Source organism: Pyrus communis, chromosome 9 (assembly GCF_041283825.1).
Source record: "Pyrus communis isolate YQ-2024b chromosome 9, ASM4128382v1, whole genome shotgun sequence".
In the NCBI taxonomy this organism is placed as follows: domain Eukaryota; kingdom Viridiplantae; phylum Streptophyta; class Magnoliopsida; order Rosales; family Rosaceae; genus Pyrus; species Pyrus communis.
In genome coordinates this window covers 581,961-608,239 of record NC_142573.1, presented here as the reverse complement: position 1 = coordinate 608,239, position 26,279 = coordinate 581,961, and the positions used below count along the sequence as shown (strand labels likewise).

At 39.8% G+C, this 26,279-nt stretch overlaps 5 protein-coding genes across 6 annotated transcripts; 4 read left to right on the top strand and 1 right to left on the bottom strand.

The window, feature by feature from the left end:
• Nucleotides 1-881: 881 nt before the first annotated feature.
• On the top strand, nucleotides 882-2,927 carry LOC137741076 (mitochondrial import receptor subunit TOM20). Its single transcript, XM_068480881.2, has 6 exons — nucleotides 882-1,067; nucleotides 1,222-1,300; nucleotides 1,480-1,649; nucleotides 1,734-1,781; nucleotides 2,059-2,163; nucleotides 2,645-2,927. Exons 1-6 carry the CDS (start codon nucleotides 969-971, stop codon nucleotides 2,771-2,773), a joined length of 630 nt encoding a protein of 209 aa, XP_068336982.2. The 5' UTR covers nucleotides 882-968; the 3' UTR covers nucleotides 2,774-2,927.
• A 543-nt stretch (nucleotides 2,928-3,470) lies between these two features.
• LOC137740157 (DHBP synthase RibB-like alpha/beta domain-containing protein) lies at nucleotides 3,471-5,987 on the top strand. The gene is made up of 9 exons (XM_068479975.2): nucleotides 3,471-3,784; nucleotides 3,889-4,010; nucleotides 4,123-4,176; nucleotides 4,268-4,292; nucleotides 4,388-4,510; nucleotides 4,653-4,819; nucleotides 5,052-5,121; nucleotides 5,213-5,311; nucleotides 5,553-5,987. The coding sequence occupies exons 1-9, from the start codon at nucleotides 3,575-3,577 to the stop codon at nucleotides 5,607-5,609; spliced, it is 927 nt and encodes a 308-aa protein (XP_068336076.2). The 5' UTR covers nucleotides 3,471-3,574; the 3' UTR covers nucleotides 5,610-5,987.
• A 789-nt stretch (nucleotides 5,988-6,776) lies between these two features.
• LOC148693979 (uncharacterized) lies at nucleotides 6,777-11,727 on the top strand. Its single transcript, XM_088699325.1, has 13 exons — nucleotides 6,777-7,110; nucleotides 7,291-7,432; nucleotides 7,531-7,667; nucleotides 7,823-8,024; nucleotides 8,117-8,355; nucleotides 8,442-8,553; nucleotides 8,643-8,787; nucleotides 8,897-9,042; nucleotides 9,205-9,374; nucleotides 9,484-9,828; nucleotides 9,908-9,963; nucleotides 10,065-10,267; nucleotides 10,356-11,727. The coding sequence occupies exons 1-13, from the start codon at nucleotides 6,889-6,891 to the stop codon at nucleotides 11,600-11,602; spliced, it is 3,366 nt and encodes a 1,121-aa protein (XP_088555451.1). The 5' UTR covers nucleotides 6,777-6,888; the 3' UTR covers nucleotides 11,603-11,727.
• A 268-nt stretch (nucleotides 11,728-11,995) lies between these two features.
• Nucleotides 11,996-13,084, bottom strand: LOC137739235 (putative fasciclin-like arabinogalactan protein 20). The gene has a single exon (XM_068478787.2). The coding sequence runs from the start codon at nucleotides 13,082-13,084 to the stop codon at nucleotides 11,996-11,998; it is 1,089 nt and encodes a 362-aa protein (XP_068334888.2).
• A 9,766-nt stretch (nucleotides 13,085-22,850) lies between these two features.
• LOC137739232 (DNA replication licensing factor MCM2-like) lies at nucleotides 22,851-25,197 on the top strand. Of its 2 annotated transcripts, none has more exons than XM_068478784.2 (6): nucleotides 22,851-23,018; nucleotides 23,419-23,787; nucleotides 23,893-24,112; nucleotides 24,254-24,332; nucleotides 24,507-24,647; nucleotides 24,799-25,197. In XM_068478784.2, exons 2-6 carry the CDS (start codon nucleotides 23,421-23,423, stop codon nucleotides 24,916-24,918), a joined length of 927 nt encoding a protein of 308 aa, XP_068334885.2. In that variant the 5' UTR covers nucleotides 22,851-23,018; nucleotides 23,419-23,420; the 3' UTR covers nucleotides 24,919-25,197. The 2 variants fall into 2 exon arrangements, with proteins under 2 accessions (XP_068334885.2, XP_088555550.1); XM_088699424.1 differs by having other exon boundaries at nucleotides 23,416-23,787.
• The last annotated feature ends 1,082 nt before the right edge of the window (nucleotides 25,198-26,279 follow it).

The window sequence follows — 26,279 nt, the reverse complement described above, 5'->3', positions numbered from 1 at the left end:
TTTTTTTTCTATAAATACCTAACCCTCATCTTCCACCTTACACCACATTTCAATATTTTCTACACTTTCTACACTTTCTACATTTGAATATTTTGTACACTTTGAGAGAAAAAAATGACTTCGTGGAAGCTCAGTGAAGATGTTACGTGGTGGCACTACGTGATTGGTTGAAAATCTTAGCGGAAATCTATTCAAAAAATAGTACGTTCGGATAATGACACGTGGCGTGACGAGATTGGTTAAAAATCTTATCGAAATCTTGCCTAAATTATTGTAAACAGGAAGTGACACGTGGGTTGTCGGGATTGGTTGAAAATCTTAGCGGAAATCTATTCAAAAAATAGTACGTTCGGATAATGACACGTGGCGTGACGAGATTGGTTAAAAATCCTATCCGAAATTAAAACTATTTTTTTTTTATTATTTTATAAAAAAATTATTTAATATTTTAAATGGACTGGGTGCCAGCGCATTTTGTAGGGGTGGAGATCGTTTGTGCCAGCGCATTTTTAGACTAGGTGCCAGCACATTTTTTTTTTTGGGTGGAGATGCTTTGGCCTATTACTGTTCATTGAGTCTGTTACTGTTCAATTAAGTGGATAAATGGGCTGGGTGCTGGCACAAAGTGGATAGGGGTGGAGTTGCTCTTATAGAGCTTCATAACCAAATTCAAATTTGAGAAAGGCAAGTCAAGAGAAGATGTTAAATTCAAGAGAAAAATTGGATATAACTTAAGTCACGTGATTAGCTACATGATCAAACAGTTTTACAAAAATACGAGCACAACTCTAGTTGTTTTTATTTTTAAGAAAAAACATATTGTAGTCATAATTTTTTAACACGTAGAGCTAAAAAGCTAGAAAAATATGAAAAGAAAAAAAAAAAGAGAAATGGCGTCACTCTAAGCATCTCCTAAAACCCTACTATCCGTATAGAGCACGCAAAACCCCTGGCAAATTTCCAGTGCCATGGATTTGCAGCACAACGACTTCGATCGCATTCTTTTCTTCGAACACGCCCGCAAGATCTCCGAAGCCACCTACATTAAGAACCCTCTCGATGCCGATGTTCGTATATATCTCTATCTTCCTAATTTGCCACCCCCCCTTTTTCTTTTTTCCATCTTTTCTAAGCTAATAAATTTGCTAGCTTACGAGTTTTTTTTTTTAAAAAAAAGAAGTTAAATTTTGATCTGGGTTTTTCGTATTTTGTAATTTGCAGAACTTGACGAGGTGGGCTGGAGCTCTGCTGCAGCTTTCCCAGTTTCAGAATGTTTTGGAGTCAAAGAAGATGACTCAAGGTGCTAACTTTAAATTTCCCCAATATATCTTTTTTAATTTTGGTTTTAATTATTTTAGATGTTGGAATTCTCCATGTATTTATCTGGTAGCCTTGAAAATTTGAAATTTGGGACTGTTTTTCATATGGTTATTTGAGAGTTTCGAATTTGCAAATGCGGGTTTGTGTTTGTTTGCCCAGATGGTATTTCGAAGCTGGAGGAGGCCTTGATGATTAATCCTAGGAAACATGATGCTCTGTGGTGTCTGGGAAATGCTCAAACTGCTCGCGGATTTTTTACTCCGGACCACAATGAGGCAAGGGTTTATTTCCAAAAGGCGTCTCGGTGTTTCCAGAAGGCTCTCGATGAGGTACTTCCCCTGAAAAATCTCAAACAATACCGCATTGTTTTTCAACTTTCGATGTGAAATAAGTATCTTATGTTCTTTTTACAGGAGCCGGGAAATGATCTGTATCGGAAGTCTTTAGAAGTGGCTGCTAAGGTGCACTGCTTTCTAACCTGATCTCTTGACAATGCTTGGTTTTGTTGTTGAAATCGTGTGTTGGCATCCATTTTGCGGTAGCAAGACGTGCATAGAAATTTCAAATTGTCTCAGGTTTAATGTAGTGTCAGTTGGTTTTGTTGAGATGTCAGCTGTTCTTGATGACAATATTTCTAGATCTGTATTCTCTTATACTCTTTTATCTGCTCTACTAGTTTATGTCATGTATGTTACAGTTAGACCTAAATTGCAAAGTTACTAATTACTGTGTTTATAGGCCCCGCAACTGCATTTGGATCTACACAAGCGTGGTTTGGGTCAACTGGGGATGGAGGCTGCTGCTGGAGCAGGAACTGGACCTTCTACTTCAATTGGTGGAAAGGTACTTTTTTCGTCTCACAGTTCCCTTTTTCCGATACCTTTGTTCTTTTATGTTCGTGTTTTCCTTACTAAAAGTTATTACGTTTTGCCAAGTTAATTTTTTATGCATGCATCTGTTGAGTTATTGAAAATCCTGGATGTTGCTAAGATGCCATTCAATAGTAACTCAGCTCATCGAATTTGAACTTCTGGTCCAAAACGAATGTTATTACGAATAATAGGTCCCAGACTCTTAAATATTGAATATTAGGCAATGAGACAGATGATATAGTACAATTTCTTCAGTGAAAGTAAAACAAGTTTCACTTGGTATCCAACATTTGGGATTCATTTTCATCCATCTAGTATCGTGATATTTTTACATGTTCAATGATTTACAGCGGAGTCCTAGTATCTTTTATGATGGTTTATGATGGATGCTTTTTATTTCTACTTGATCTGTCGACGGTTTGTTACTTTGTCTTCCTCACCTTGCTCTGCAGACTACAAAGAAAAACAAGAACAGCAATCTGAAGTATGACATATTTGGTTGGATAATCCTTGGTGTCGGAATTTTTGCTTGGCTCAGATATGCGAGGTCGCATATGCCTCCTCCTCCGCTTCCGCAGTGAGCATAGCAGTAACTGGTCATAACTTTTCGTACTCTGGAAGGCAGTTTGGAGATCAAGTTAACATTTACAGTAGCGATGACAACGTGACTGATATAATACATTAACGATGTTGAATATTTTATCGAGTGAAATATAAATGATGATTTTGCAGCTAGTTTTTGTGGATGTTGGTTTGTGTTGGAAGATTCAATTCCTCGGTTTCAAATGCCGATCATGACTAAGTTTTTATGTCTTATTGTGATCGTGTGTTCTCCTGAGCTCTGAATGCCAATTGGTTGTGTATGTGATGTTGTTTTGGCTCTTAATACGAAATTTTCATTCCTTGCGGCCGGGTTAACGCTATTAATTAAGCTAAGGTACCACATTAAGCTCATCTTAATCTGAAAATTAGTTAATTAAGCCCAAAGCCTGGGGTTGGATGTATACTTTGGGAGGTTCAACTCATAAGATTTCCTTTTTCTAAGCTATGGAGTAATTTTTCAATATGGTAGTCATGCCTATATTACGATCATTGATGACTATTAGAAGAGGATAAATGTCAATTCCGACAAACAAAATGACTTATAACTCGTTTGATAGATAAATTTTAAAAGTGCTTTTAAATCATATTAGCTCATTCAGAAAGCATTTTAAATTTTTTGCAGAGAATGGTAAATCAAAAAAATCTAATAATATGTGAATTAGTAACAACACGTTCTAGGCTTGCACCGACCGCCGTTTCGGTGCGAGAAAATCCAAAACAAAGTAAAAGCCAAGAATTAAAGGCTCTTTGTAATTTTCTATCTCTAAAAATTTGAGATAATGGCCGCGTACTGTTACGGTTGCCAGACGAAAGTGTATAACGGCGGCCACCTAGCTTCCTCCTCCAGCTTCCCGCGGTCTTCGGCGGCGCCTGCAACTTTCGGCCGCGTATACTTCGACGCTCCGAAACCCCGCCGTTTCCCAGTCTTAGCTCTCTCCGTTAAGCGCAGCCCCAAGCGCCTCAAATACGCCGCTCCTCGCTTCACCAAGGTCCTCTCTCTCTCTCTCTCTCTCTCTGTTGAAATGTAAATTAAACAAAACTTTGGGGTGAATTTGCAAAGATTATGAAATTGATTGAGTGATGATATGATCAGGAGGATGAAATGCTTTACGTTGAAGTTGATCCGTCGCAATCGGGAGCTGACAGCTGGAAATTGGAACCAGTTGTTGATCTTCTGAAACAAGGAGCTGTTGGTGTTGTTCCTACTGATACTGTGTAAGTTTGTAAATTTAGCACACAAATTTGAATGCTCGCGGTTTAAATTAGATTAGAATATCGCTCGAATGGAAAGAAAAGTTTGTAACTTTTAACAGTAATTGCATTGTAGGTATGCATTAGTCTGTGATTTGAGAAACAACTCGGCAATTGAACGTCTTCGCCGGTAAAACCCTTTCAGTTTTTAGCTCCATTTGTTCGAATTCGTTCAAAAGTATCAATTTGTTGTTAAAAATGCAGTCCTTGTTTCGTTGCAGAATCAAGAACATCGACCCTCTAAAGGTAAAGCATCATGGGTTTTATTTTGTTTTGGTTCTTTTAGATTTCGATATTTAGTTTTTAACTAGTGTGTCTTTGTGACTGAGTTGCTGGCGCAGCCCCTTGGCATCTTATGCCACTCCTTCCACGACATTGATACGTATACGACAGGGTTTCCCCGCGGTGATGGCCAAGGTCACGCAAATTTGTTCCGATATGTTAAGCAATGCATACCCGGCCCTGTAAGTTTCTTCTTTGCTTCTCTTACTATCATTGTTGCCTGTAGCTGTAGGAACTAGGAACAAATTTTGGACAATGTTACATTGTTGCCTGTAGCTGTATTTTCCTCAAATATGCCCTATGACAGAGCTTTTCATGTAACAGTATACTTTCATCTTAACTGCAACCAAACAACTACCTAAAAATTGTATAAGGTATGGGATGGCAGATGCCAAATACAAATTAAGGAAAGATGTGGGTGTTCGTATGCCTGATGATCCCATATGTCAAGCGATTCTGGAGAAGATGGGCTCACCATTGATATCCACAAGGTAACTCTAACTTGATTTGTATACGTTTGCATACTTGTTCCGTTGTTAGTGAGGGTGATGGTTCGAAATAGATATGATTTGTACCTACTTTTCGTTAATGATTTGAATACACTGTAAGAAGATGAGAAGCTCTTTCCATACTTGCATTATAAGCAGCCACAAGAGCTTCTTCTAGAGGTTCTTCTGTTCTACTCCAAATGATGTTATACTGAATTTTTTTCCGTGTTGTCAGTGTCAAGTGCCCAAAAGAGAATGAGTGGTTGATAGATCCAGTCATTATAGCTGATACATATGGACCAGAGGTATGCTTTTGCCACTCTCATGAAGGTTTTTTAGTTTGTATTAATTCTTTCTTATTATAGCCCTTAAATTGCGTGTTCAAATTCATTACAGGGCCTTGATTTTATCGTTGATGGCGGGGTAAGAGTGGCTGAACCATCAACTGTAGTTGACATGAAGGTGATCCCTCCCAAAATCATTCGACAAGGAAAGGTATTGGGCCATCCATTAATTAAGGTTTCAGCATGCACGAGTCCTTTCTCATAATAATATGAACCTAGCACTCCTCGAACGTGATGGTGTTGGGTTTTTTCCATGTTACCATCTGTTAACCTTATGTTGTAATATTGATGCGACTAGAGACGGCTGTTTCATTTGCAATTTTGTAGGCTCTGAAATCTTGTTGACTTTTAAAGTAGTGAGACTCAGCATATCTTTGTGTGTATGTATTCAGGGACCTAAATTACACTGGATGGTGACAGAAGATGACAATGAATCTGCTCAGTCGTAGGAAAGCTCCTCTCCTCTATCAGTCCGAAGATAATCATTCATCTCGATAAGTCCTTTGGAGAATCTGGATGTGGGCATGTCGAATGTTGCACCGGTTTTGCCACTTTTTCTGCTCAGTCGAGGATTTGGGCTATAGATTTACCTCCATGTGCAAGAGGAAACAAAAGAAATTTGTATGTTCTATATAGTGTTAAGAAGTGCTTCAGTAGAAAGTTAACAGTGTGAAAGTGAACACCGAAAAGGAGAGCTAAGAGTGCATCCTATGGTCAGCACTAGCTTTCCTTTAGCAATGTGATTTGTAAGTAGACTGCAGAACCTTATTCACAGCAACTACAATGAAAACAATTTGGTTCAAGCTCGCTTAGGGCCAGTTTGGAAATGTTTATTTTCTAGAAGTGCTTTTATCAGAAGCATGTGAAATTTTATAATTCATACTTGGTACTTGGTAGTGCTTTTATAATTCATGATCATTTTTAAAGTTTCTGCCAAACACTTGAACTTGTTTGGAAGTACTTTTATAATGGCTAAAAGCGCTTCTGGTGAAAATATTTTTGGAACCAATATTTAGTAAAAATACAAGTAAATCCTGGAAAAACATTTAAAATGCTTTTTGGAAGAAGCAGATAGCTGATATTTCTTGCAGAAAGCACGTGAAGTGTTTTTGTGTCCAAAATATTTTCTCTAAAAGAGTTTTCGATCATTTTAAAAGTACTTCCAAACGAATCAGTTGTTTTGGTTATCTAAAAGCACTTTTAAATACTTCCAAACAAATGCCTAGTTAGTAGATTTTGACATACTTCTAGTAAAAAATTCTTATGAGCAGAAATGTTTCTTATAGCAGTTCCAAACAAGCCATTAAGGTGATAGTAAGCAAGTACTAAAAGAGAAATATTTTCTGCACACGGTTTTTTTTTTTTATCGAAAAAAAAGAAAATGGGTGCGAAGAAATCATTGTGTTTCGAAAACGGTTAGACTTGGGACTTTGAAAAAAATGCACCAAAGTGGAGGCCTCTTACCTCAAAAGCAAAGGGTTGGTTGAGAGGTAGTTAATGAGGTTTCTGTGAACACCATTAAAGGTGCAGTTATGAGACTCTCAAGATGGACACTGGTGTGGTTGCCCTGCCCTTTTCTGTACGTTTCCCTTCAATTTAAAGCTGTGAAATAATAAACACAATTACTCTCTCAACATTTACTTTCCCCTGCAATTACCACACCCTTCTCTTAATTTTTTTTTTTTTCCTTTCCCTCCTTCAAGATTTGAGAGCTTTAATGCGATTTATATGGCCGTCCTTGGAGGTGGTTTCCTCATGTTTCCTCGGTATGCCTTTATTGTGCTTAGTTTGCTGTATCTACAAGATGCAGCTGAGTCCATGGTCCTCGTTCGTTTCAACAGAGCTCCGCCGGCAGAGTCGAGGTATTCTTCCGCTGTTTTCCGCTACTCCGTTGTCACGCCGGATGGTTCCAATGCATGCAAGCACAACGTGTGTTCCATTTTCTGTCAGGTATGTATTTCAATAATTTTGCGTTATCAGTTCGCTTAATTAGTTGGCTAGAACAGCGTGCGCCTCTGCATTCAAGTTACAATCTCACTTCCTGTAATTTAGATTAGATTTTATTCGAATACCAATTAAATAAATAAAAAAAATTAGTCCATTTGTGTGATGAAATCTGTTTATGAACAGCTTGATGGCCAAATTTTGAGTCCATGTCCGGCTCGTGCCATTGTATTCAAAAACTTGACCGTTAACTGCCATCACGAATTTCGTCTCAACGTCACAACTCGGGATGGACGGAGAAACTCATCAGCTTATTCTTGGTTCATTGGTGAGTATCTTCCGGCAATGCCAGCCCTGAAATTTGTTTCCTTTTTCTAAATTTTTGAACGGGGGGACTCTGAGATGTTTTCGTCGTTTTTATGACAGATACAATACCACCAACTGCAACAATTTTTAGTGAACAGAATTACACAAGTGCTGCAAAAATAGCCGTTGATGTCACATTTAGTGAAGCTTGCACTGGAAAGGGCGGCTTCACGTGTTTGAACTCATCAAGCTGTGATGTAAGTGGATTTCTTCTTTTTATCACCCTTGCATGATGTTATTCAAGAACATTCTTAGTATTACCACGGAAAGTGATCGAGAAGGTAAATTTTGTGCTTCAACGATTGACAAGGGTTAAAATTTGAAAACTTAATTGCGTTTTGTGCTTTTGTAGGTCATAGTAAATGGTCCTGGCCATGTACAAGCATCTTCGTTACGCATGATTAAACCTAGTATCAGTTACAGCCTTGATGTAATTCTCTCCCCGAAAAGTTTATACGGGCGTGTTGCCATCAGAATGGCAGATTGTTTTTGTACAGATCAGGCTGGAAACGGATTTACAAGGACAAATGGTTCCACAATCATCGTTCGCTTTGGTAATACATAAACCAAAAGTTTACTTCAATTAGCCGCTTGCTGCATAAGCTTGGGGAGAATGTACTGATCACATTTGTAATGAATCTCTTAGATAGAAGGCCAGTTCTCGCAGATTTTTGGACCTCCGTTCCAGCCTATGAGTTGGCGATTAATGGGGTTCCACGAACTGTCCGTGCTACTAACAAAATGGAGGACTTGGAAATATTTTTGGACTTCAGCATTCCCGTTATGAACACAACAGAGCAGGTCCAGAATGCATTGGTTGTAAATTCGGGTATCTTAGTACCTAGTCATGGTAGAAATCAAGGAAACCGCGGGTTTAAATTCCAAGTAAGCAACTACGTCTTTCACATAACCTTTTTTGTGAGTATGGTGTGTTAGCATAGCGCATTTATGTTTAACCTTTCATGTTGTAGCTCAGAAATACATCTGCAACTGAAATCATCACGGTTAAATTACGAGCTGGATTTATACTCGGGAGGACAGGCACTCCTGTCACATTGGTTCCCTCGGTTACATTTCTTTATGGTAGTATATTCCACAGCTCAATACGTTCCAAAGATAGTAATGGGAGTACTTTAGTAGCTTTGTCGAGCTAACTATTTACTTTCTTTCAGATTCTGTGGAGACTGGTGTAGGGTTGAGTACCGGTTCTCAAAATTTTACAAAGGACCGTGTCATCAGTGTGGTAGTTGAGTTTACAAAGCCGGTCTTTGGCTTTCAGGCCTCCATGGTAAATGTGTTCGGGGGTAGAATAACAAGGCAGGTGCATATGGTGACTCAAAAACTTCTGATATCATAATACTATTTGTCCAATCAGTAGCTTGCTGCATACACATACGTTTGAATAAAATGTTTCTTTTAATTTTAGGTTTAGGGAACTCTCGAGAGCTCTGTACTCGTTGAAAGTTTTGCCAGCCACGGAGAATGTAGTGTCAGTTGCAATTCCAGCAGGGAAAGTATATGATATATCAGGAAATCCAAACATGGCATCTAACCAACTCGAAGTGAAATACTGTATGTATCATTCTTCGCACATCTTTTTTCCTAGATTTATTCGTGATGGTTCATATATTGTACTCTGTAGCCAGAGACTTGGAGAAAAAGCTATATTAAAACGAAAAAACAGACACCTTTTCACATGGCTACTTCCCTGCTTGACCCTCTAAATCTGTGCAGACTCAACCCCTGCAATATCAATCGCATTGCACTCTTTTGTTACTGTGGGTATATTAGCGACATCATTAGCAGCTGCTATTTTCTCCGTTTCTTCTGCAAATCTTGGAGCAGTGGGAACTCTTGCTTCTGAGAGTTCCAACGCCGTTGCTTCTGACTCAATGAACCTTCATGTAAGTAAAGAATTAAACTGTTCAGCAGATACAATATCCAAGTGCACAGATTTTGATATCTGTAATTTTGCATTTCTTCAGTTATAATATCTGTTTGTTTTTAACGTAGGGTATGGTCGGACACCTTCAAGTTTTTGTTCTCGCAGACTGGCTCCCAGTTAATCAGCCAATTGAATATTTGGAGACAACGAAAGGTCTTAGGTGGCTCATACCTCGCCAAGAGCTTCCATGGAAAAACGACAACTCTTCAGATTGGCCACACCAAGAGAAGCTTGAGACAACGACTTCAACTGAAATTGACATATGTTTTACCAACTCATCTTATATGTGGTATGATCTACCAGTGCCAATTGAGGTGTACCCCAAGTCGGGTTGGCTTCATGGACAGCATAGTATGCGTATGCCACCTTATGGACAACCTCTTAATTCGAATGAATACTTCACATATTTCTTGGTGAGTGTATATTTCAGCATTCAACACTTATGTTCCTCACTGATGAAAACCACTCGACTGCTAATCATTTATGTTACAGAGAGGAGAGCCGTTGTCTGCTAGCAGTGTCATCAAGGGAATGGAGAATTACAGAGGGTAAGCTCCGCGTTTTACCTTTATTTTGGTGCTTTTACACTAAAATCTGAAGACTGGTTGAAAGATTATACAAAACACAATATCTAACTAAATTGTAACAGGTGGGAAGACTTGCAGATGAACCTTTTTTGGCTTGGCATTGGAGGAGGCAGTTTAGTCGTAATCCATGTGTTGGTAGTACTTTTCCTACGGTGGAGACTAGGGGCACCAGTTCACGGAATACTCTCAGTGCCCAGATTCGAGCTCTTTCTTTTGATTCTCATGCTGCCTTGTATCTCTCAGTCCTCTGCATTTGTTATTAAAGGTAAGCAGCCAATTTTGTTCTCTCAAAACCCAATTGTTTTGATTGCCACTCAAGCGTGTTTTGAACTCAAGACTACTCTAATTTACAGGTGGTACGACAGGGGGAATAATTATTGGGGCTTTATTGCTAGCTATCCCCGCAGCCCTTATCTTATCGGTGTGCCTTTTTCAAATCATTGCAATCTTCTCCAGCAATTTTGTTCAGTACAAGGAAGTCAAGCATGTAGCTAGAAAAGATCCGTGGTATGCAAAGCTCTGGTATTTATTCACAGGGAGACCCAGAGCCGGAAAATGGTTTCATAAGGAAGGGCTTCCTTCGTCTTTCCTTCAACAATTTGGGATTCTCTTCATAAGTTTGCGGGGTCCTCCATTGTTCATCTCTGCTGATCAAAATGAACCGAATAGCGTATCCAAATGCACTGGAAGTGGCCATAGTGGTATTGGGAGAATGGGACCGGTCAGCTTGGATGAAGGCACAGCAGAAACAACAATTCCTATATCCAAAAGGCTCTTGGGTTGTGCTAGATCCTCCTATATTATTCTCGATCTTTTAAGACGGGTCTGTTTGGGCATCATATCCGGAGCTTACTCATCAACGAAATCAAGCCAAAGCATATTAGCATTGGCCATTACCCTGGTACAGTTCATCTATCTATTTACTCTGAAACCCTACATCAAGGGGGCAGTCCATCTGGTGGAAAGTGTTTCTCTACTGTGTGAGGTGGGCATATTTTCGCTATTGATTGTTATTAATGGCTCAAATCCTATTAAATCAAGAAGCTTCGGATTTATAATGCTAGCTCTCCTATTCGTTACCTTCGTTGCCCACATGATAAACGAATGGTATACTTTGGTAAAATCCACACTCGGACTCTCACAGCCTCAAAAAAATTCATTCAAGCTCGGATTGAAGTTTGTTGCTAAGGGTCTGATCCTCCCGTTCCTTCCAAGGAAACAATGGTCAAGACTCACAGCTGCATCCTCTCAGCCTACAACAGGCCTAGCTCCACTCCTTCCGGATACAAGAGCACCGCATGCTGACCCTATTAGCGCTATGACTGCAACCGTAGTCCCTGTGCTCAGTCCGGGATCACCTGGCCCTAATGTTGTACAAATCATAGGTTCCACTAATGTGGAGACGGCCCTTAGCACACAGACAGCAGCAGAAGCAAAACGGCAAAAGGGTCTTAAATTAGAGCCGACAAGTGATCTGAAGAAACTGAGGGAGTTGGCAATGGCAAGCTTTTCGGGATATTCGAATCTTGAGGAAGCCAGTACTAGCTATGGTACTAGGATGCAAACTCCTCGAGCCTCTACTTCTAGAACAAAACAGTAGTATAAAAACTAGCATCAAATTTTCTGATCTATTAATGTAGTTCCTGTGGTTTACAATCTGATAGACATTTTTATGCTGAATTTGTAGACAATTAACAGAAATAATTGCATTTCGAAACCCAAAAATTTTACTGAAGATTCAACAGAAAATAGTTTCTTCATTACAACAAAACAAGTTCATCAACCTAAGGATTACACCAAAACAAGTTCATCAACGTAACAATTACATACATCAAAACTTTCGAAACTTTTAAGACGAAAATATACAATCAGAGAAGGAAATTAACAGTGGTTTCTTCACTGAGGTGAAAACTATTTACCCAATTCTTGATGTGAAAGGGAAACGGTGCAGTAAAACAGTAAAGGGAACAAAGAGCCTCCAAGAAATCTTGCTTCAGTGGTAGTCACCATAATCATGAGGCATACCCTGAGCAACATTGGCAACATACCCATCAGTGAAAACATCTTCAACCGGTTCTTGCTTCGCGGCAGGTGCTGTCAGCAGCCGGTTCAGGCCGTGCACAGCCAGCCACCGATTCAGAAACAAATCTTGACCCACCACCGGCACTTCATTCAGCGCGGGAACATCTCCAAACTTGACCACATTGATCATAAACCCTTCTTCAAAAGTGGGCAGCATTGTTCCATCTTCAAGCGCCACCAAATCTTGCCACATAAGCAATCTCGGAAGAGCATGCTGCCGAAATATCAGCGAGTAGTCGGTGCTGTTCCTCTGGTAATCATCAATCGCCTCGTCGATCGGAGCGAAAACTGTGAGCCGGGTCTTCCGATTGAACCCCACCAGCTGCGCATCAAGAAATGCGGCAAAGATTGAGTACCCTTTGGACCTCAGCAAATCAGCTACGAAACCGAAAGATTCGGGACCGGGCCGGCGAGGTTCAGCCTCCATCACAGTCGCACTCGGAGCAGGGCTCGGCGGTTGAACACCGGAAACAGAGCTCATCAATGGAGGATCTGCCGCCCGTTCTTGAGGGGCGTCGGCGGCCAAGAAAGACGAATTGAAAAACTCGTCGATTGCATAAACGATCACCGACCCATCATCCAGAACGGCGTTAGGATTAATACCCAGATCGTTGATCGACAAATAGCCCTGGAAATTTGGGGAGGCGGTGACGGTGAGGGAGTAATTGGTAAGCAAAGTCGGGATCTTTGTATTGGGGCGGAGGTACTTGAGGGTGTTGACGGAGATTCTTCTCGGGGAGATGTGGTAGAGGAGGAGGGGGAGTGAGGGCTGGCCCAGGCGCATGAAGGCGGCGTCCGGCGGAGCGAAGATGGTGGCAGCGGGGGATTCGAATTCGATGGAGTTGGAGACGAGTTGGAGGGTAAGGGACATGGAGAGGAAGCCGGAGTTCGAGAGAACCTTGGCGGCGTTCAAGAGGGTCACGGAGGTTGCGAGGGCGGAGGAAACGGAGAGGGAAAGGATGGTGAGGAAGATCAAGAGAGTAGCGGCGGAGGTCGCCATTGCAGAGTCGCAAAAACCTTTGGGTTTCGGAATCTTGAGTTTTCACAGAGAGAGAGAGAGAGAGAGAGAGAGTCTGGTTGTTGGAGATTTGAGCAGAGAGGAGGTGAAGTGAGTGCTGAAGTATTCAGTTAAAAAGCGGCGGGAAATTTAGAACGGAGGCGGTTAGTTTGTTCGGGTGGTTAGAGCTTTGACCAAACAAGAGAAATGGTTTGACTCTTCCTTCTCGAGGCCTCATCCGTCGACGATATAATAGGGCGACTAAACGCACCGTCTTGGAGTTTGCAGTAAATCCGAATTAAAGCCCAACACCATCTTTGTCACATGGGCAAAATCCCAAAAATCAATCCTGACGGGAATAAGTCTGGCTTAGGTCCAAAAGTAGACGTGGATTCTATAAACCCAAATCCTCTTGGGCTTGTGCAGCATGGAATCACGATTACAAGCCAGTCAATCCACCAATGCTTGTGCCGGTGTGTCTCTCGTCACACCGTAAGACTCTCTCCATGCGTGGATTCCATGGAGAACTGGAGGAGGCTCAAGTGCTGAAGTACTTGTTAAACTACGGTGAGGTTTTGAATAAGATTACTATTTCTACAAGGAATTTCGTAGGTAATCCCGTGTGTCTTACAATAGAGGACTTGTGTAAGAAAATTTTGTTGTCTCAAAAGGGTTCAGAGACCTGCCAAGTTGAAGTTATCTAGAATAATGCAAGCAATTTTAGCTTCTTTGATAAGAGAAGGGCCGGGTTCGTATACTGTCAAAGTTGTAATTTAGACATCATGACATTTTCTTATTTTGAATTCAATTATGCTCAAAAACGTTTTAATTTTTATAAATAAATGTGAACTAGAGATTCGTACAACACACCTTCTTCAAGAGTTGTATATATGTTAGATGTATGATGCGTGATAGTATTACCTTCCATTTTTTCTCTTTCTCGTGTTACATAATCCACATTTTTACGTAGATATGTTATCATGACAACATTATATGACATCTTATTTAGTAAAATTTGAATTCTAAAAATTGTTGAGGAAAATTTGGAAATCAATATAATGGCCGGCCTCTTAATCATCATCCTTTTACCACTTTTTGTTTTTCTTGTTTCCTAATCTATTTACAATAACAAGGAGAACATAATTCCTTAATACAACATAAGAAGACATGTTGGACAAAGGACTAAACCCTAGCTTTGTATTGTACCTGGAGTAAAACTCTAACCCTAGTTGACTAGAGGATTGGACTTGTGTTGATGGGATTCCCGATAGCCTCCAATCTCTCAATCTTCCAACATTCTCTCTCCAAAATCGTTTCAAATTCTTCTTAACTAGGTTCGCTACGTATTATCTGATTAATTTTGTTTGTCTTTTCTCTGGGAATGTTGGAACCGTACGTAACAGATAAAAGGAATCAGTATGTTGACTTTCATCTTCTCATGTCTTTGCGGAACTAGAGAAGAAAATTGCAGAGACCAAGTTTTTCAAAATTTGAATTAATGCTTTTTTTCATCTTTTTATATCTCTTCCGTCAATCGATTGTGTTCGATTTAATAGTTTAACCAGAGCCGAAGTGGCTGGTGTTTCTGAAGCAGTGAGACGGCGCGCTGATGCTTTATGGTGAATCGCTTATGGGATGGTTCCCAGGAAAGTCATTGTCTATTCTCACAAGTGTTAGTCTGTGAATTAAAAGATGGTGGAGGGAATAGAAACGTCATGAAGCTATGAAACTAGCGGCTATTGGATCTTCATTTTCAGACTGTATTTCAGAGGAGGAGATTTGCATTTCTGCTGTCAAGATGGGTGAGTATTCACGACCTAAGCTAAGCAGTAATCCGTTTGTCTGCATATTTAATAGTGTTATATATATGTGAAGCCCTATTCGACGGCGAGAGGCCCTCCGTCTCGAAACATCCACGCCTTCTTCGCGGCTTCGGACGACATCGTCCTGCAGATTCTCTTTCATGGTTTAGGATGTAAAACTACTGCGATATGGATATCGCTTGGTCCATACTGAATTTTTGGTAAAATGTCGAGTGGAGATCCACATCCTGTGTGTACGTGCTTTTGACCAAGCGAGAGAAAAGGCTTGACTCCTCCTCGAGGCTTCATTTGTCAGTGATAGAATGGAGTGACTAAACGCACCGTCTTTGAGTTTGCACTCAATCCGAATTAAGCCCAATAACATCTTCAGCACACGGGGCAAAAGCCCAAAATCATAACTTGACAGAAATAAGTTTGGATTAGGTCCAAACATAGACTTTGATTCTAACCCCAAATTCTCTTCGACATTTGTTTTCCATTTTCTTTCGTTGGCATTTCGGGACGGTTCGTGAACGACTTCATCAAAACTCCATTTAATAATTAATAGTGGAATGTTTTTAATAATAATAAAAAAAAGTAGACATTCTGAAAATTACAAATTTTTCCTGGAATAGATTCATTCTTGAAACGTTTCTAACTAAGGAATGTTAATTGACACACCCCAACCCAGAGTGTTCACTTGGATTCCGAATCGAGCTATGTCGGCCGAAGTCATAAAGTGTAGCGAGATGGAAAATGTAAGTAAATTTAAACCTAAAAGTGCCTAAATGCAAGAGTGCGCCTGTAAGCGGGAATGAACCCAGTTCACAAGTGATGTCAAAACATAAGTAAAGTAAGTAGAATGAAAATTATACAAAGGAAGGGAATCTCCTACACCAAGATTTGCCAAGAATCCTCATCAACACGAAAGCTCTGCTACTAAAACCTGGAGGGCGAAAATCAAGGGTGAGTGTGCCTAAAAATAAAGCTTTGTAAAAACCTTTTCGAAAACATAATAACCCCTCGCCATAAAACAAGTATAGTTTTCAAAAAATAACATACTATGTATATTATGAAAATACTTACCATAACCTCAATATCTCTAGATTTCAATACTTCACAATATTTTGAAAATAAACAACTAACGTCCGGTAATCACATAATCTCGCATAAACAAACATATCGTATCGAGTGCTTATTCACATATGCTGACACACGAGTTCATGCAGAGGTATTCTGACATGAACATGACTGGGTACAATAATGATTTATGCTCTAGTACTACAATCATGTGAAGATAAGCGATATGCGCATCACATACGAGTCCTAATTGCCTATAGCAATTTAGGATAGGACTGGCACTTACAGTGAATCCAAAGTGAGCGTGACGTGAAGCCTAGCCCTGGTCCAGGTAAGTACAAACGCTAGTGTAGCACACGATAAGTAGATAACGTAAATATGGTCATACCACAATAATTCAATAACTTTAGTCAACATAATACTATCCATAGCCGTACATTTAATTAAAGCATCCATTATAGTCCTCTTACATGAGCATCCCGTAGGATTATTTTATAATTTCCCAATCGTAAGACATTTCTCATAGACGTTAGTTTAATTATGGCATCACGTAGAAAATTTAATAGTAAATATAGATATATCGAAACTCAATAAGTACAAATACTATATAAAAGAAAAGATCTCCTCACAGATACAAGGTTGCAGCCGTTCGGACTAGGAAGGCCAGAGTCTCCGATAGGAATCGCACCTAAGCATAATATTGTGACCCATTAGTAAAACTCAACTAGAACGATTAAACTTCGGAAAACAGAGTGCGGATTTGGAATCATGGCGACGACATACAGTAGGAATGGTTCTAGGCAATTTTTGTAAAAAGTCAACGATCAACCTTAAAAAGTCAATTAAGCCGCAGCGGTCAATTACGTTAAAACTTCGAAATTTCACTAAATGGATGTCCAAAATGGACTCAAGGCATTGAAATTAGCCTCAGAAGATTTTAGAGAAAATTTCGTAAAAGTCAACACAAGGAATATTCTAAAGAATATCCCAAGAAAATTCCAGGTTCCAGATGCATTTTCGGAAATAGGCTAGATCGAGTCAACTGGCCGAAGGTTTGGGCTGGGTCATAGATTCGACTTGGGCTTTTTTATTTCCTCGATTGCCGCTGTAACCGTTGAGAGCTGAGTATTTTGGCCAAGAAACTACCACGGCTCTGTTTAGCTCCAAAAACTCAACCAAAACTTGCCATTTAAATACCATAGTGTAGCTAGGAAAGTAAAGATTCAAGTCATGCCAATGTTGGGTCAAGTAGTGACTGGAAAATGGCCTGCAACTCGCGGGTCCTTTGCTAGAAAACTGGAGAGATTTCCCAGAGTTAGTTCTGCATTCAACCATCACTACAAACTTTTAAAAATATTTTAATCGTACTACAAATTCCAAAAATATTTGGATAGATTAGGAGCCAAGTGCTTTTATTAAGCCTTTCATTTCCAAATTCCAAAACTAGCGCCAAAAAGATTCCCGCTACAAATGTTAACTTTGAAAATATCCAACCAAGGCTTCCTTCGCAAGCTTCTTTCCCTTAAAACCCTCATTCCACAAACGTCCTTCTTCAGTTACCATAAAATGACCATTGCCTTCTCCACACCATTCTCATCTGGTAGCCGCAATTGCAAACGCAAAGGAGACAAGTCGAATTGCACGCCTACTCAGCTTCCTAAATTACCCAAGGTACCCTCGTGTTCGGTTCATTCTCCCGCAAGCTTCTCGTAGATTCGAAATTACACGCTCCCAAAACCCCAATTCAAGAAATTCTCTATATATTCAGTCCAACCCCCCAAAACACTAATTTCGAAAACTCTCAAAATCCCAATCCAAATTTCATCACAAAAATGCCGGCCTTCCCAGAAGACCCGCTGCTAGCTCCGAACCTGAACTGATTATGTATCTTACCAATCCAATACCCAGGGCCGGTCCAGAGTTTTTTCGTGCCCAGGACGAACGTTCAATGACACACCCCGACCGAAGTCAGGGCATGCTGGCCGTCACGTGGAATTGATGTAACCATGTGCACAGTAGAAACATACATGTGTAGCGTAAGTGTGAAAAACAATAATCGGAGCACGGAAGACCTAGTGCAGTCCGGGAGAAACAAACACTAAATAACACACCCAAATGTGGTCCTACATTGATGATAATCTGTCAAATATGCCGTGAATCCCTCGAGAGCCACCAACAGAGCTATCCAAACTAGAACCTAGAGGGGCGCAAAACAGAAAGCGTGAGTGGGCAAAAACAAAGCTTTTCAAAATCATTTCAATATCAAAAGTAACCCCTCGCCGTAAAACCTGTATAGTTTCCCAGAAAATAGAGTATGCACATATATATAAAACATGCTCAGAAATATGTCATGTCAAATGCCTCAAAACAAAATGCAAGTACTCAGGTAATGTCAAATCAATGCCATATAATCTGTCAGCCGGAGTCACCTAACATGACATATACGGCTGAATCTAGAGCTCAAATCCCCAACTCAATAACTATACCTGCACACGAGTCGGAACCACCTAAAGTGATCTGTACGACAGGACTGGGTGTAAATAAATGCACTCAAGTGCTACGATCACGTGAAGACTGGGCGAATAATCGCGGGTCACCAACGAGTCGGAACCGCCTATAGTGGTCTGTACGACAGGATTGTGCACCTAACTTGGATCCAAGATGAGCGTGTGGTGCAGGAGGTGAACATCATGCGAAGGACTGTGCCCTACTTTGGGCGGGAGCACTAACACCGTAGGTGCATGTTATGAGCTCTCTATGTATCTCAAATCGCTACTAAACATAAACATAAACCATAACTTACCTGGCACTTACCTGTGCGTTCGCAACACCAAACATATGTATATATGCAACTAATAATGCATAATTAAATGGGCAAACATAATGCATGGCATATAAAACATATAGACGCTTAATTTCATTTTCTGGGAAAATCGCAAGTATATAGGTATATATGGAAAACCAAAAGCCCACTCACTGGTATGTAGAAGGGTTGTAACCCCCTTGTCTCGAGTGACTGCGCTCGTCCTCCGGATAGGTCTCACCTATATGTGAAACAACTATAAAAACGTTAATTTAAAGCACATAACCCAAACTAGGTAAAAACTTCTCATACAATGCTTAAATTGGGTGTGTGAATACACCAACGTGATCTACTCAACCTCACGAACATCCCCATATTTTAAAAATAATTTTCTGACACCGCACGTGCCATCACGCGCCGGCCAAGGCACCGCCACACACGCCGCCCACGCGCAGGCACGTGCCTAGCACACTGACAACGTCAGTTAACGCCGTCAGGAATATTTCGTTAACTCTGACAGATTTCGTTAACGCCGTTAGGTATATTCCGTCCAAACTGACGGAATATTTCGTCGTCTTCTTCGGCCAAACTCCGGCGCCGTGGCTGTCGCCGAAAAACCGGGAAAATTTCTAAACTTAATATCTCACTCGTTTTTCACCCAAATTTCACGAAATTGGTACCAAAATGAAGTTTACAACTAGAGGAACAAATCCTTACCACTTTCAAGCACTAAAGCCAATGGAATCTCGCCGGGAAAACTCCACCAAAACCGACCAAACCTGCAACTCACGATCCTGACGTCCAAAACCTTCAAACGAACCACCCCGAGCCTCCTAAGGACCTCACCAAGCTTCCTACAAGCCTGAAAATCCCAAAAACACAAGATTTTACGTGTGCATGAACAGTGAACAAATCGGGGATCACGAGTTCGACGTGAAAATGAAGGTATCCTTACCTGAAATGGGTGTGGTTGAACTCCTAAAGAGCTCACAAACACAAATATGTAGTTTTCTTCCTTGATCTACCACGTTTGCGAGCAATTGGACTCTTGTCCGTACATATGAAGAAGAAGGGAAAGAGAGAGAGAGAGAGACAGATACGGGACAGAGCAGAGAAGATGATGAGTGTAGGTGTGTGTGTGTGGTCCAAAACAACCAACCAAAACCCTAAAATAACCACACAACGAAACAAAAATACTAGGGGCAAAATCATCATTTTACCCCTACGGTACGAAAAATCCGAGACGGGCTGTCACACTCAAAATATGCCCTTTTTTTAAATACAAGAACATGTATTAAAATGAATATTTAAAGATGGTTGGAATCTAATTGAAGTTGGGAGATTAGACCCTCACGCTCGTATTATATTACTTTGAAGAAAAAAAACACATGGGGACATAATACCTAAACGCCGACCATCAAAAGCAAAATCATATTCAACCACTCCAAGCAAAACTCTCTTGAAATTTCAACCTTTAAGAAATCATCTTCATCATTTATTGAAGTCAAATCATCAATCATATGATCATAATTCAAGTCTCCAAATGCATAAAATTGCTAATTTATTTAGGCTACCTTGAGTTATAATGGTCACAAGTAAGATTTTAATAATTTTAATTTTAAAAATTTTTCAATATCAAATTATAATTCCAATATATATTATAAAAAATACTAACCTATCATTCCAATATATATTAAAAAAATCATTAACATATCAATTATTGTAAGATCCCACATCGCCTAGGGGTGACGATCCTGTAAGCCTTATATGTATATTCCTGTCTCTACTTAGCACGAGGCCTTTTGAGAGCTCACTGGCTTCGGGTTCTGTAGGAACTCCAAAGTTAAGCGAGTTTGGGTTAGAGCAATCCCAAGATAGGTGATCTCTTGGGAAGTTGCTCGTGAGTTCCTAGAAACAAAATCGTGAGAGTGTGTTTGGGGCCCAAACCGGACAATATCGTGTTACGATGGAGTCGAGCCAAGGATGTGATGGGGGCCCGGGCCGGGATGTGACAATTATCATTGCACATATCATTCCAACTATATAATAGAAAATTACTAATATACATTATAAAAAGTACCTAATATTATCAACCCAAGCTAGCAAACCATGCCAATCTGAAATTCGTAGACGAGGAGTTTTGCAATTTGCAGTCGCCAATCGGGTTTTGCAGACGTCTCAAAATGCAGTCTCACATTTGGCTGCAAAATAGAGCCATAAATCCATTATCAAACTGCAATAAAAAATAAATCCATTAAAAAGAAAGAGGCCAAATCGGAGGAGAGGCCAGACCGCAATCATTCCAACAAACATATATTGTAAAAATTAATACATTCCTAAGAAAAGAGTCAGAAAACCAAATATATAATATCAAATAATACCTCTCGTCCAAAAATATATATATATATATATATATAATAATACCTAATAATGACTTTATGATCTGTGAGGTGTCACGACGCGACTTCCGAGTTGTGAAGAAGGAATACGAAGATAAGAGTCAGACTCAGAAGACGCGACTTCTGGGTTTGAAAATTTTTATTTATTTTTCTTATATATCCCCACATTTGTTAGTATAGCAAATTTTAGTGCCCCATAACATTCTGGGCCCTGGACAGTTGCACTGTCTGCACTAGGCCATGACGGAGCTTGCCAATACCCGAAATCTAGGTAATGTGCAAGAAGGCGGAAGCCTCATTCTGGACCGCCGAAGAGGTCGACCTCTGCCACGACATCCGCCTATGGGAAGCCTTATTCGACGGCGAGAGGCCCTTCGTCTCGCACATCCTCGCCTTCTTTGCCGCTTCGGACGACATCGTCCTTGAAACTACTAGGATATTTGATATTGCCCAACCTGTGCTGAATTTACTTGCAAGTCTCTCTTGATACTTATACCGGATAAATTTTTGGTAAATATCGACAAATGTAATTTATTTATCATGCTACATTGATATATTTGTTAGTTAAATTTCTTCTGTATGTCGAGTCGAGATCTAGAACTTGTACGTGCATGTGCCTAATAATTACCGTTTTGGAGGTCTAGTTACGAAAACATATGTTCAAACATGTACCACAAAGAGATAGAAGCAAACGTTTTTGGTAAAAAGAAACTCTCCTTCCGTGGTTAGGGATGGATGAAGTGTGGAAATTTACATAATAAGCTCACATACGTTGATTAGGTCAGTAATTTTTCGAGGTAGCGTGCTTGCTGCACTTACATACGAATTTGAAACTTTGACCACCTGCATTAGAGCAGTCTGAAATACATATCAAGATTGAAAAATATGCTTCCACACCAAACTAAGAATAAAGATTTGAGGAATCGACAAAACTCAGTACATATGAAAATAACGTGAAAAACATGCATGTACGTCTATATTGGTTTTGCATAGTTTTAAGAGAAACAATTTTAACAAATCATAAAAAAAATGTATTATAAACGAATTTAAAATTTTAAAACAATTTAAGATAGGTCACTTACATTTAGGAAACCAAAACGGTACACCAATTGCAAAATATCAAATCCGTTGCAGCCGGTTCCACGTGGATAACCGTCTCTCCTTCGAGCTGGGTACAAAGGCGGTTAGTGACTTCTCCATACTCAGCTCCTCTCTCTGCTGAAGCTCTGATCCTTCGAGCTGGGTACAAAACGTGGCCCTTTTGCCTGGCTTTGGTCTCGAATTGGTTATCAAAAAGGTTTACAAAATATTGATTTTGAGAGCAATTTAATTCAGATTGTTTCCGCATTGATGATCCTTCTACTTCGACTGTTCGTCTCGAATTGGTGATAGAAAGGGATTTAAAAAAAAAAAAAAAAAAGAAAAAAGAAAAAAAAAGGTCATTAGTTAGATTTGAGGATGGGGGGAATCGAACTTCGGTGAGGTGAGAGTTTTCTTGGCTCTAGTGCCACTGCAAATATGTCCCCATCTTCGAAAAAGAGACGGAAAAAGAAAAAAAAAATTAAAAAAAAAGGTTGAGTTGGATTAGGAGAGTAAACTAAATGGAATGAGGACCTCGGGCGTATAAAGCTTATTGGAGGGGTCCCAACATCAATCAAAACTCCTGACTCTTAAAGGACTTTAATTAATCTCTCCCTCCTTGGACTTGAAAACCTAACTTAAGGCTAAAGAAATTGATCACATCATCTGGATTCCGCTAGCTTCTCAGTCACAGTTTTCAGAAGGAGCAAAGGGTTGATCAAAACCGATCGATCAGCTGCAGCACCGCACCACACCATCTTCACATGCTAAGAGTGCGTAACACTTAAATAATTACTCCCTCTCTCTCTCTCTCTCTCTCTCTCTCTCCTTGTTTTTAATTGTTGTTGTTATAATTTTGTAATTCTGATTGTAGTACGTACCCGATGTTTTCATATGAATTGATTGTGAAATCTTCAACACTACCTCTTCCGAGATTTTTAGATATACTAACAAATATTTTAGATTTCTTGAATTTTAACCGCTGGAGGATCTTAAGGGATATTGAACGGTTTGAGCATATGGGCTTCCACTAGTTCCGAGGGAGTGTATATATAGGGTTTAGGGTTAAACATATTGTTTGTTTGCTTTTCAAGTTTTCGCTAAGTCGTGATTATTCAGCTTTCTCTAAGAATACTGAAAGCTAATGATTATGCATGCAATGCATGGCAGTAGGAATGAATGGGCATGACCAGCTAATCATGGATTTCGATGAGGACGAATACATTAGCGACGACGACAATGTTGACGACGACGACGGATACTTTAGCGGCATCGAGGAAGAGGACGACTACTTTGGAGACGAATACCACTGCGACCAGTACTACTGCTTCGAGTTCGGCCAAGATCTCAAGTTTGAGAAGATGTTATTTCCTGAGGGGACGATCAAAGAGTGGGTTGCTAAAGATGAAGTGCGAAGATTTATAGCTGAGAAATTCAAAAAATTTCTACTCACCTTTGTCAATCATCACAGTAAAAATGTTCAGCAGCAACATGATGAAACTGAAGTTGAGTACGTGCGCCTCATCAATCAGATGGTGTCAGGTAAACATCAATATATATATATATATATAAGTATATGTATATTGTCCCTCTTAAAAATCTGGATCACAAAGATAAAAGATTTATGCTCCATTTGTTTTGTTGCAGCCAACAAGTGTAGTCTGGTGATCAATTACGAGCAGCTTCTCCCCGTTCAAATCCAAATTGCCCGTTGGATGATCAAATCCCCCCGACTTATTCTGGAAACCTTTGAAGATGCTGCCAAAAATGTTGTGCTTAATTTACACCCAAACTACAAAAATGTCCATCCAAGCATCTACGTTCGCATAACCAACCTCCGCAAGTGCGTTTCCATTCGCAACATTAGGTATTTATGGAACAACCACTCTCATTTTTTCACCTTGCCTTTGGGCAACCAATTTTACTTTAGTGGCTATTGTCCGTCTTTTTTGATGATATTGATTTCAATTTTGTTCCCGAATCTCTAACATGATGTTGTTGAACGCAGCGAAACCCATTTGGATGCCTTGATTTGCATTCGAGGGCTTGTGACCCGATGCTCTAACATATTTCCTAAGTTGCAACAGGTAATTAATTAGGCCTTGTTTGGTAGTGTTTTAGAACGAGTAAAAATACAAAACCTTGCCTTGTTTTTAGCTAAAAAAAAAACTTTCTAACAACAAAAAATGCTTCTGAAATCATTTGGCAGAAAGAGGTTGAAAGTGTTTTAATTATTCATTTCCGTTTGTTTCTTGCATTAGGCAACATCGTCGTCCAGGAATTATCAGATACTCACACTCCAAGAGAGCTCCGGAAGTGTGCCTGCATGTCGACTTCCGAGATGCGTGGAAGTGATAGTATCGAATGATCTGATTGATTCTGCCCTTTCTGGGGACGAGATAGTGAGATATACTTATTCCTCCCCACCTTGATTGATTTGTTTGCTTTAATGCCCATTTAGCTTGTTATTTGTTTCAGTGAATGATATTTACTCACCTTATTATGTTTCTATATACCTCCTTAATTAATTTTGATTTATATTTCTAATTATAGGAGGTCACCGGCATTTATACAGATAAATTCGACTTATCGTTGAATGCAAACAATGGAACTCCGGAGTTTGCCACTGTGGTTGAAGCAAATTATATCGCCAAGACCAAGAGCCGGGATTGATGATTAGGCATCTCCATATCCATCTCCGTCGCGGTCGCCTTACAATGCAAGAAAAGAAGTCATTTTGATTCTTAAAAGTTAACATGAAATGGGTATTTCGAACTTGGAAATTCGTCTATTATGTTATTCATATTAATGCAAATCGTCAATGCATTCATTATTTGTGAGCAATTAGATAACACTTTGAACCCATCTCTCGATTTCCATTTGAAATTCACTGTTCCGCATGCTGGATCCTTTACCATTCCATGTTCTTCCCGAAAATGGGCTAATCTCTATATTGTGCGACGCTAAGCATCTTCTATAATGTTCCTAGTTGAAATATTATTTTTCTGCCTAGTATTATTGCATAAACTCGTGTCTATACCCAGATCTATGCTTATATTGCACAAATCAATTTCCACATTCGCGGGTAAATGGTTTACATAATTACTAGATTAGTAGTGGGCTTCAACTAAAGGGCGATGCTAGGGAGACTAAATTTGTAAACTAAATGATGTGTCATCAATAGAAACGAGCACGTTTATCAATGTTTCAGTAACAACTCAATCATCACCTTCCATGTCATTTATTTAGTTTGTAAACTAAATGATGTGTCATCAATAGGAGATACCACGTTTATCAGTGCTTATGTAATAATCAACCATTGTCTTCCATGCCATTGAGTTTGCAAAATTTTATGTACAAATTAAGTTTACCTAGCATTACCCTAAACTAAAACAAGCCAAAATCCAATCTCTCTTCCGCCCAACATCCCAAACCCTGAACTCTGTCTTCATCCAACTAAAATCCCCCAAAAAATAAGTTTCACATTCTTCCGCATTCCAAGAGGAACAATATTTAAATTGAAAAAAAGAAAAAGAAAATTACAAATGAAACCGACCTACCAAACCAAATCATATCCAATCACTCTACATAATATATCCTCTCTTTTTTTTGGTGGGGGGAGGGGTGCGGGGAATTGGTATTTGATCCTTACACCGCACCGCTCTCTCTCCCACCCTATAATTTTTCAGTTAAATAGACCTACAACAAAATTTAATATAATATTAATACCAAATGAGATTTGGCTCAGACAATGGTTGAGAGGGAGAGATCGGGTCTTGGCACTACAAGAAAAAGACTCTTTTGCGACCCTCTATTTGCGACAGAGCACACACGTCACATCCCGGTCCGGGCCCCCACCACATCCCGGGCTCGACTCCACCGTAGCACGATATTGTTCGCTTTGTGCCCCGACCATGCCCTCACGTTTTTGTTTTTGGGAACTCACACGATAACTTTCCGATGGGTCACCCATCCTCGGAATGCTCTCGTGCTCTACTCGCTTAACTTCGGAGTTCCTACGAAACCCGAAACCA

Coding starts and splice junctions, on each gene's coding strand:
- LOC137739235 (XM_068478787.2), bottom strand. CDS start 13,084: ATGGCGACCTCCGCCGCTACTCTCTTGATCTTCCTCACCATCCTTTCC.
- LOC137739232 (XM_068478784.2), top strand. CDS start 23,421: ATGAATGGGCATGACCAGCTAATCATGGATTTCGATGAGGACGAATAC. Junction 24,113..24,253: donor GTTTCCATTCGCAACATTAG/GTATTTATGGAA, acceptor TGTTGAACGCAG/CGAAACCCATTTGGATGCCT. Junction 24,333..24,506: donor TATTTCCTAAGTTGCAACAG/GTAATTAATTAG, acceptor TTCTTGCATTAG/GCAACATCGTCGTCCAGGAA.
- LOC148693979 (XM_088699325.1), top strand. CDS start 6,889: ATGGCCGTCCTTGGAGGTGGTTTCCTCATGTTTCCTCGGTATGCCTTT. Junction 8,788..8,896: donor TTCGGGGGTAGAATAACAAG/GCAGGTGCATAT, acceptor TTTTAATTTTAG/GTTTAGGGAACTCTCGAGAG. Junction 9,043..9,204: donor CCAACTCGAAGTGAAATACT/GTATGTATCATT, acceptor AAATCTGTGCAG/ACTCAACCCCTGCAATATCA.
- LOC137740157 (XM_068479975.2), top strand. CDS start 3,575: ATGGCCGCGTACTGTTACGGTTGCCAGACGAAAGTGTATAACGGCGGC. Junction 4,511..4,652: donor AGCAATGCATACCCGGCCCT/GTAAGTTTCTTC, acceptor TTCATGTAACAG/TATACTTTCATCTTAACTGC. Junction 5,122..5,212: donor CTGATACATATGGACCAGAG/GTATGCTTTTGC, acceptor AATTCATTACAG/GGCCTTGATTTTATCGTTGA.
- LOC137741076 (XM_068480881.2), top strand. CDS start 969: ATGGATTTGCAGCACAACGACTTCGATCGCATTCTTTTCTTCGAACAC. Junction 1,650..1,733: donor TCCAGAAGGCTCTCGATGAG/GTACTTCCCCTG, acceptor TTCTTTTTACAG/GAGCCGGGAAATGATCTGTA. Junction 1,782..2,058: donor CTTTAGAAGTGGCTGCTAAG/GTGCACTGCTTT, acceptor CTGTGTTTATAG/GCCCCGCAACTGCATTTGGA.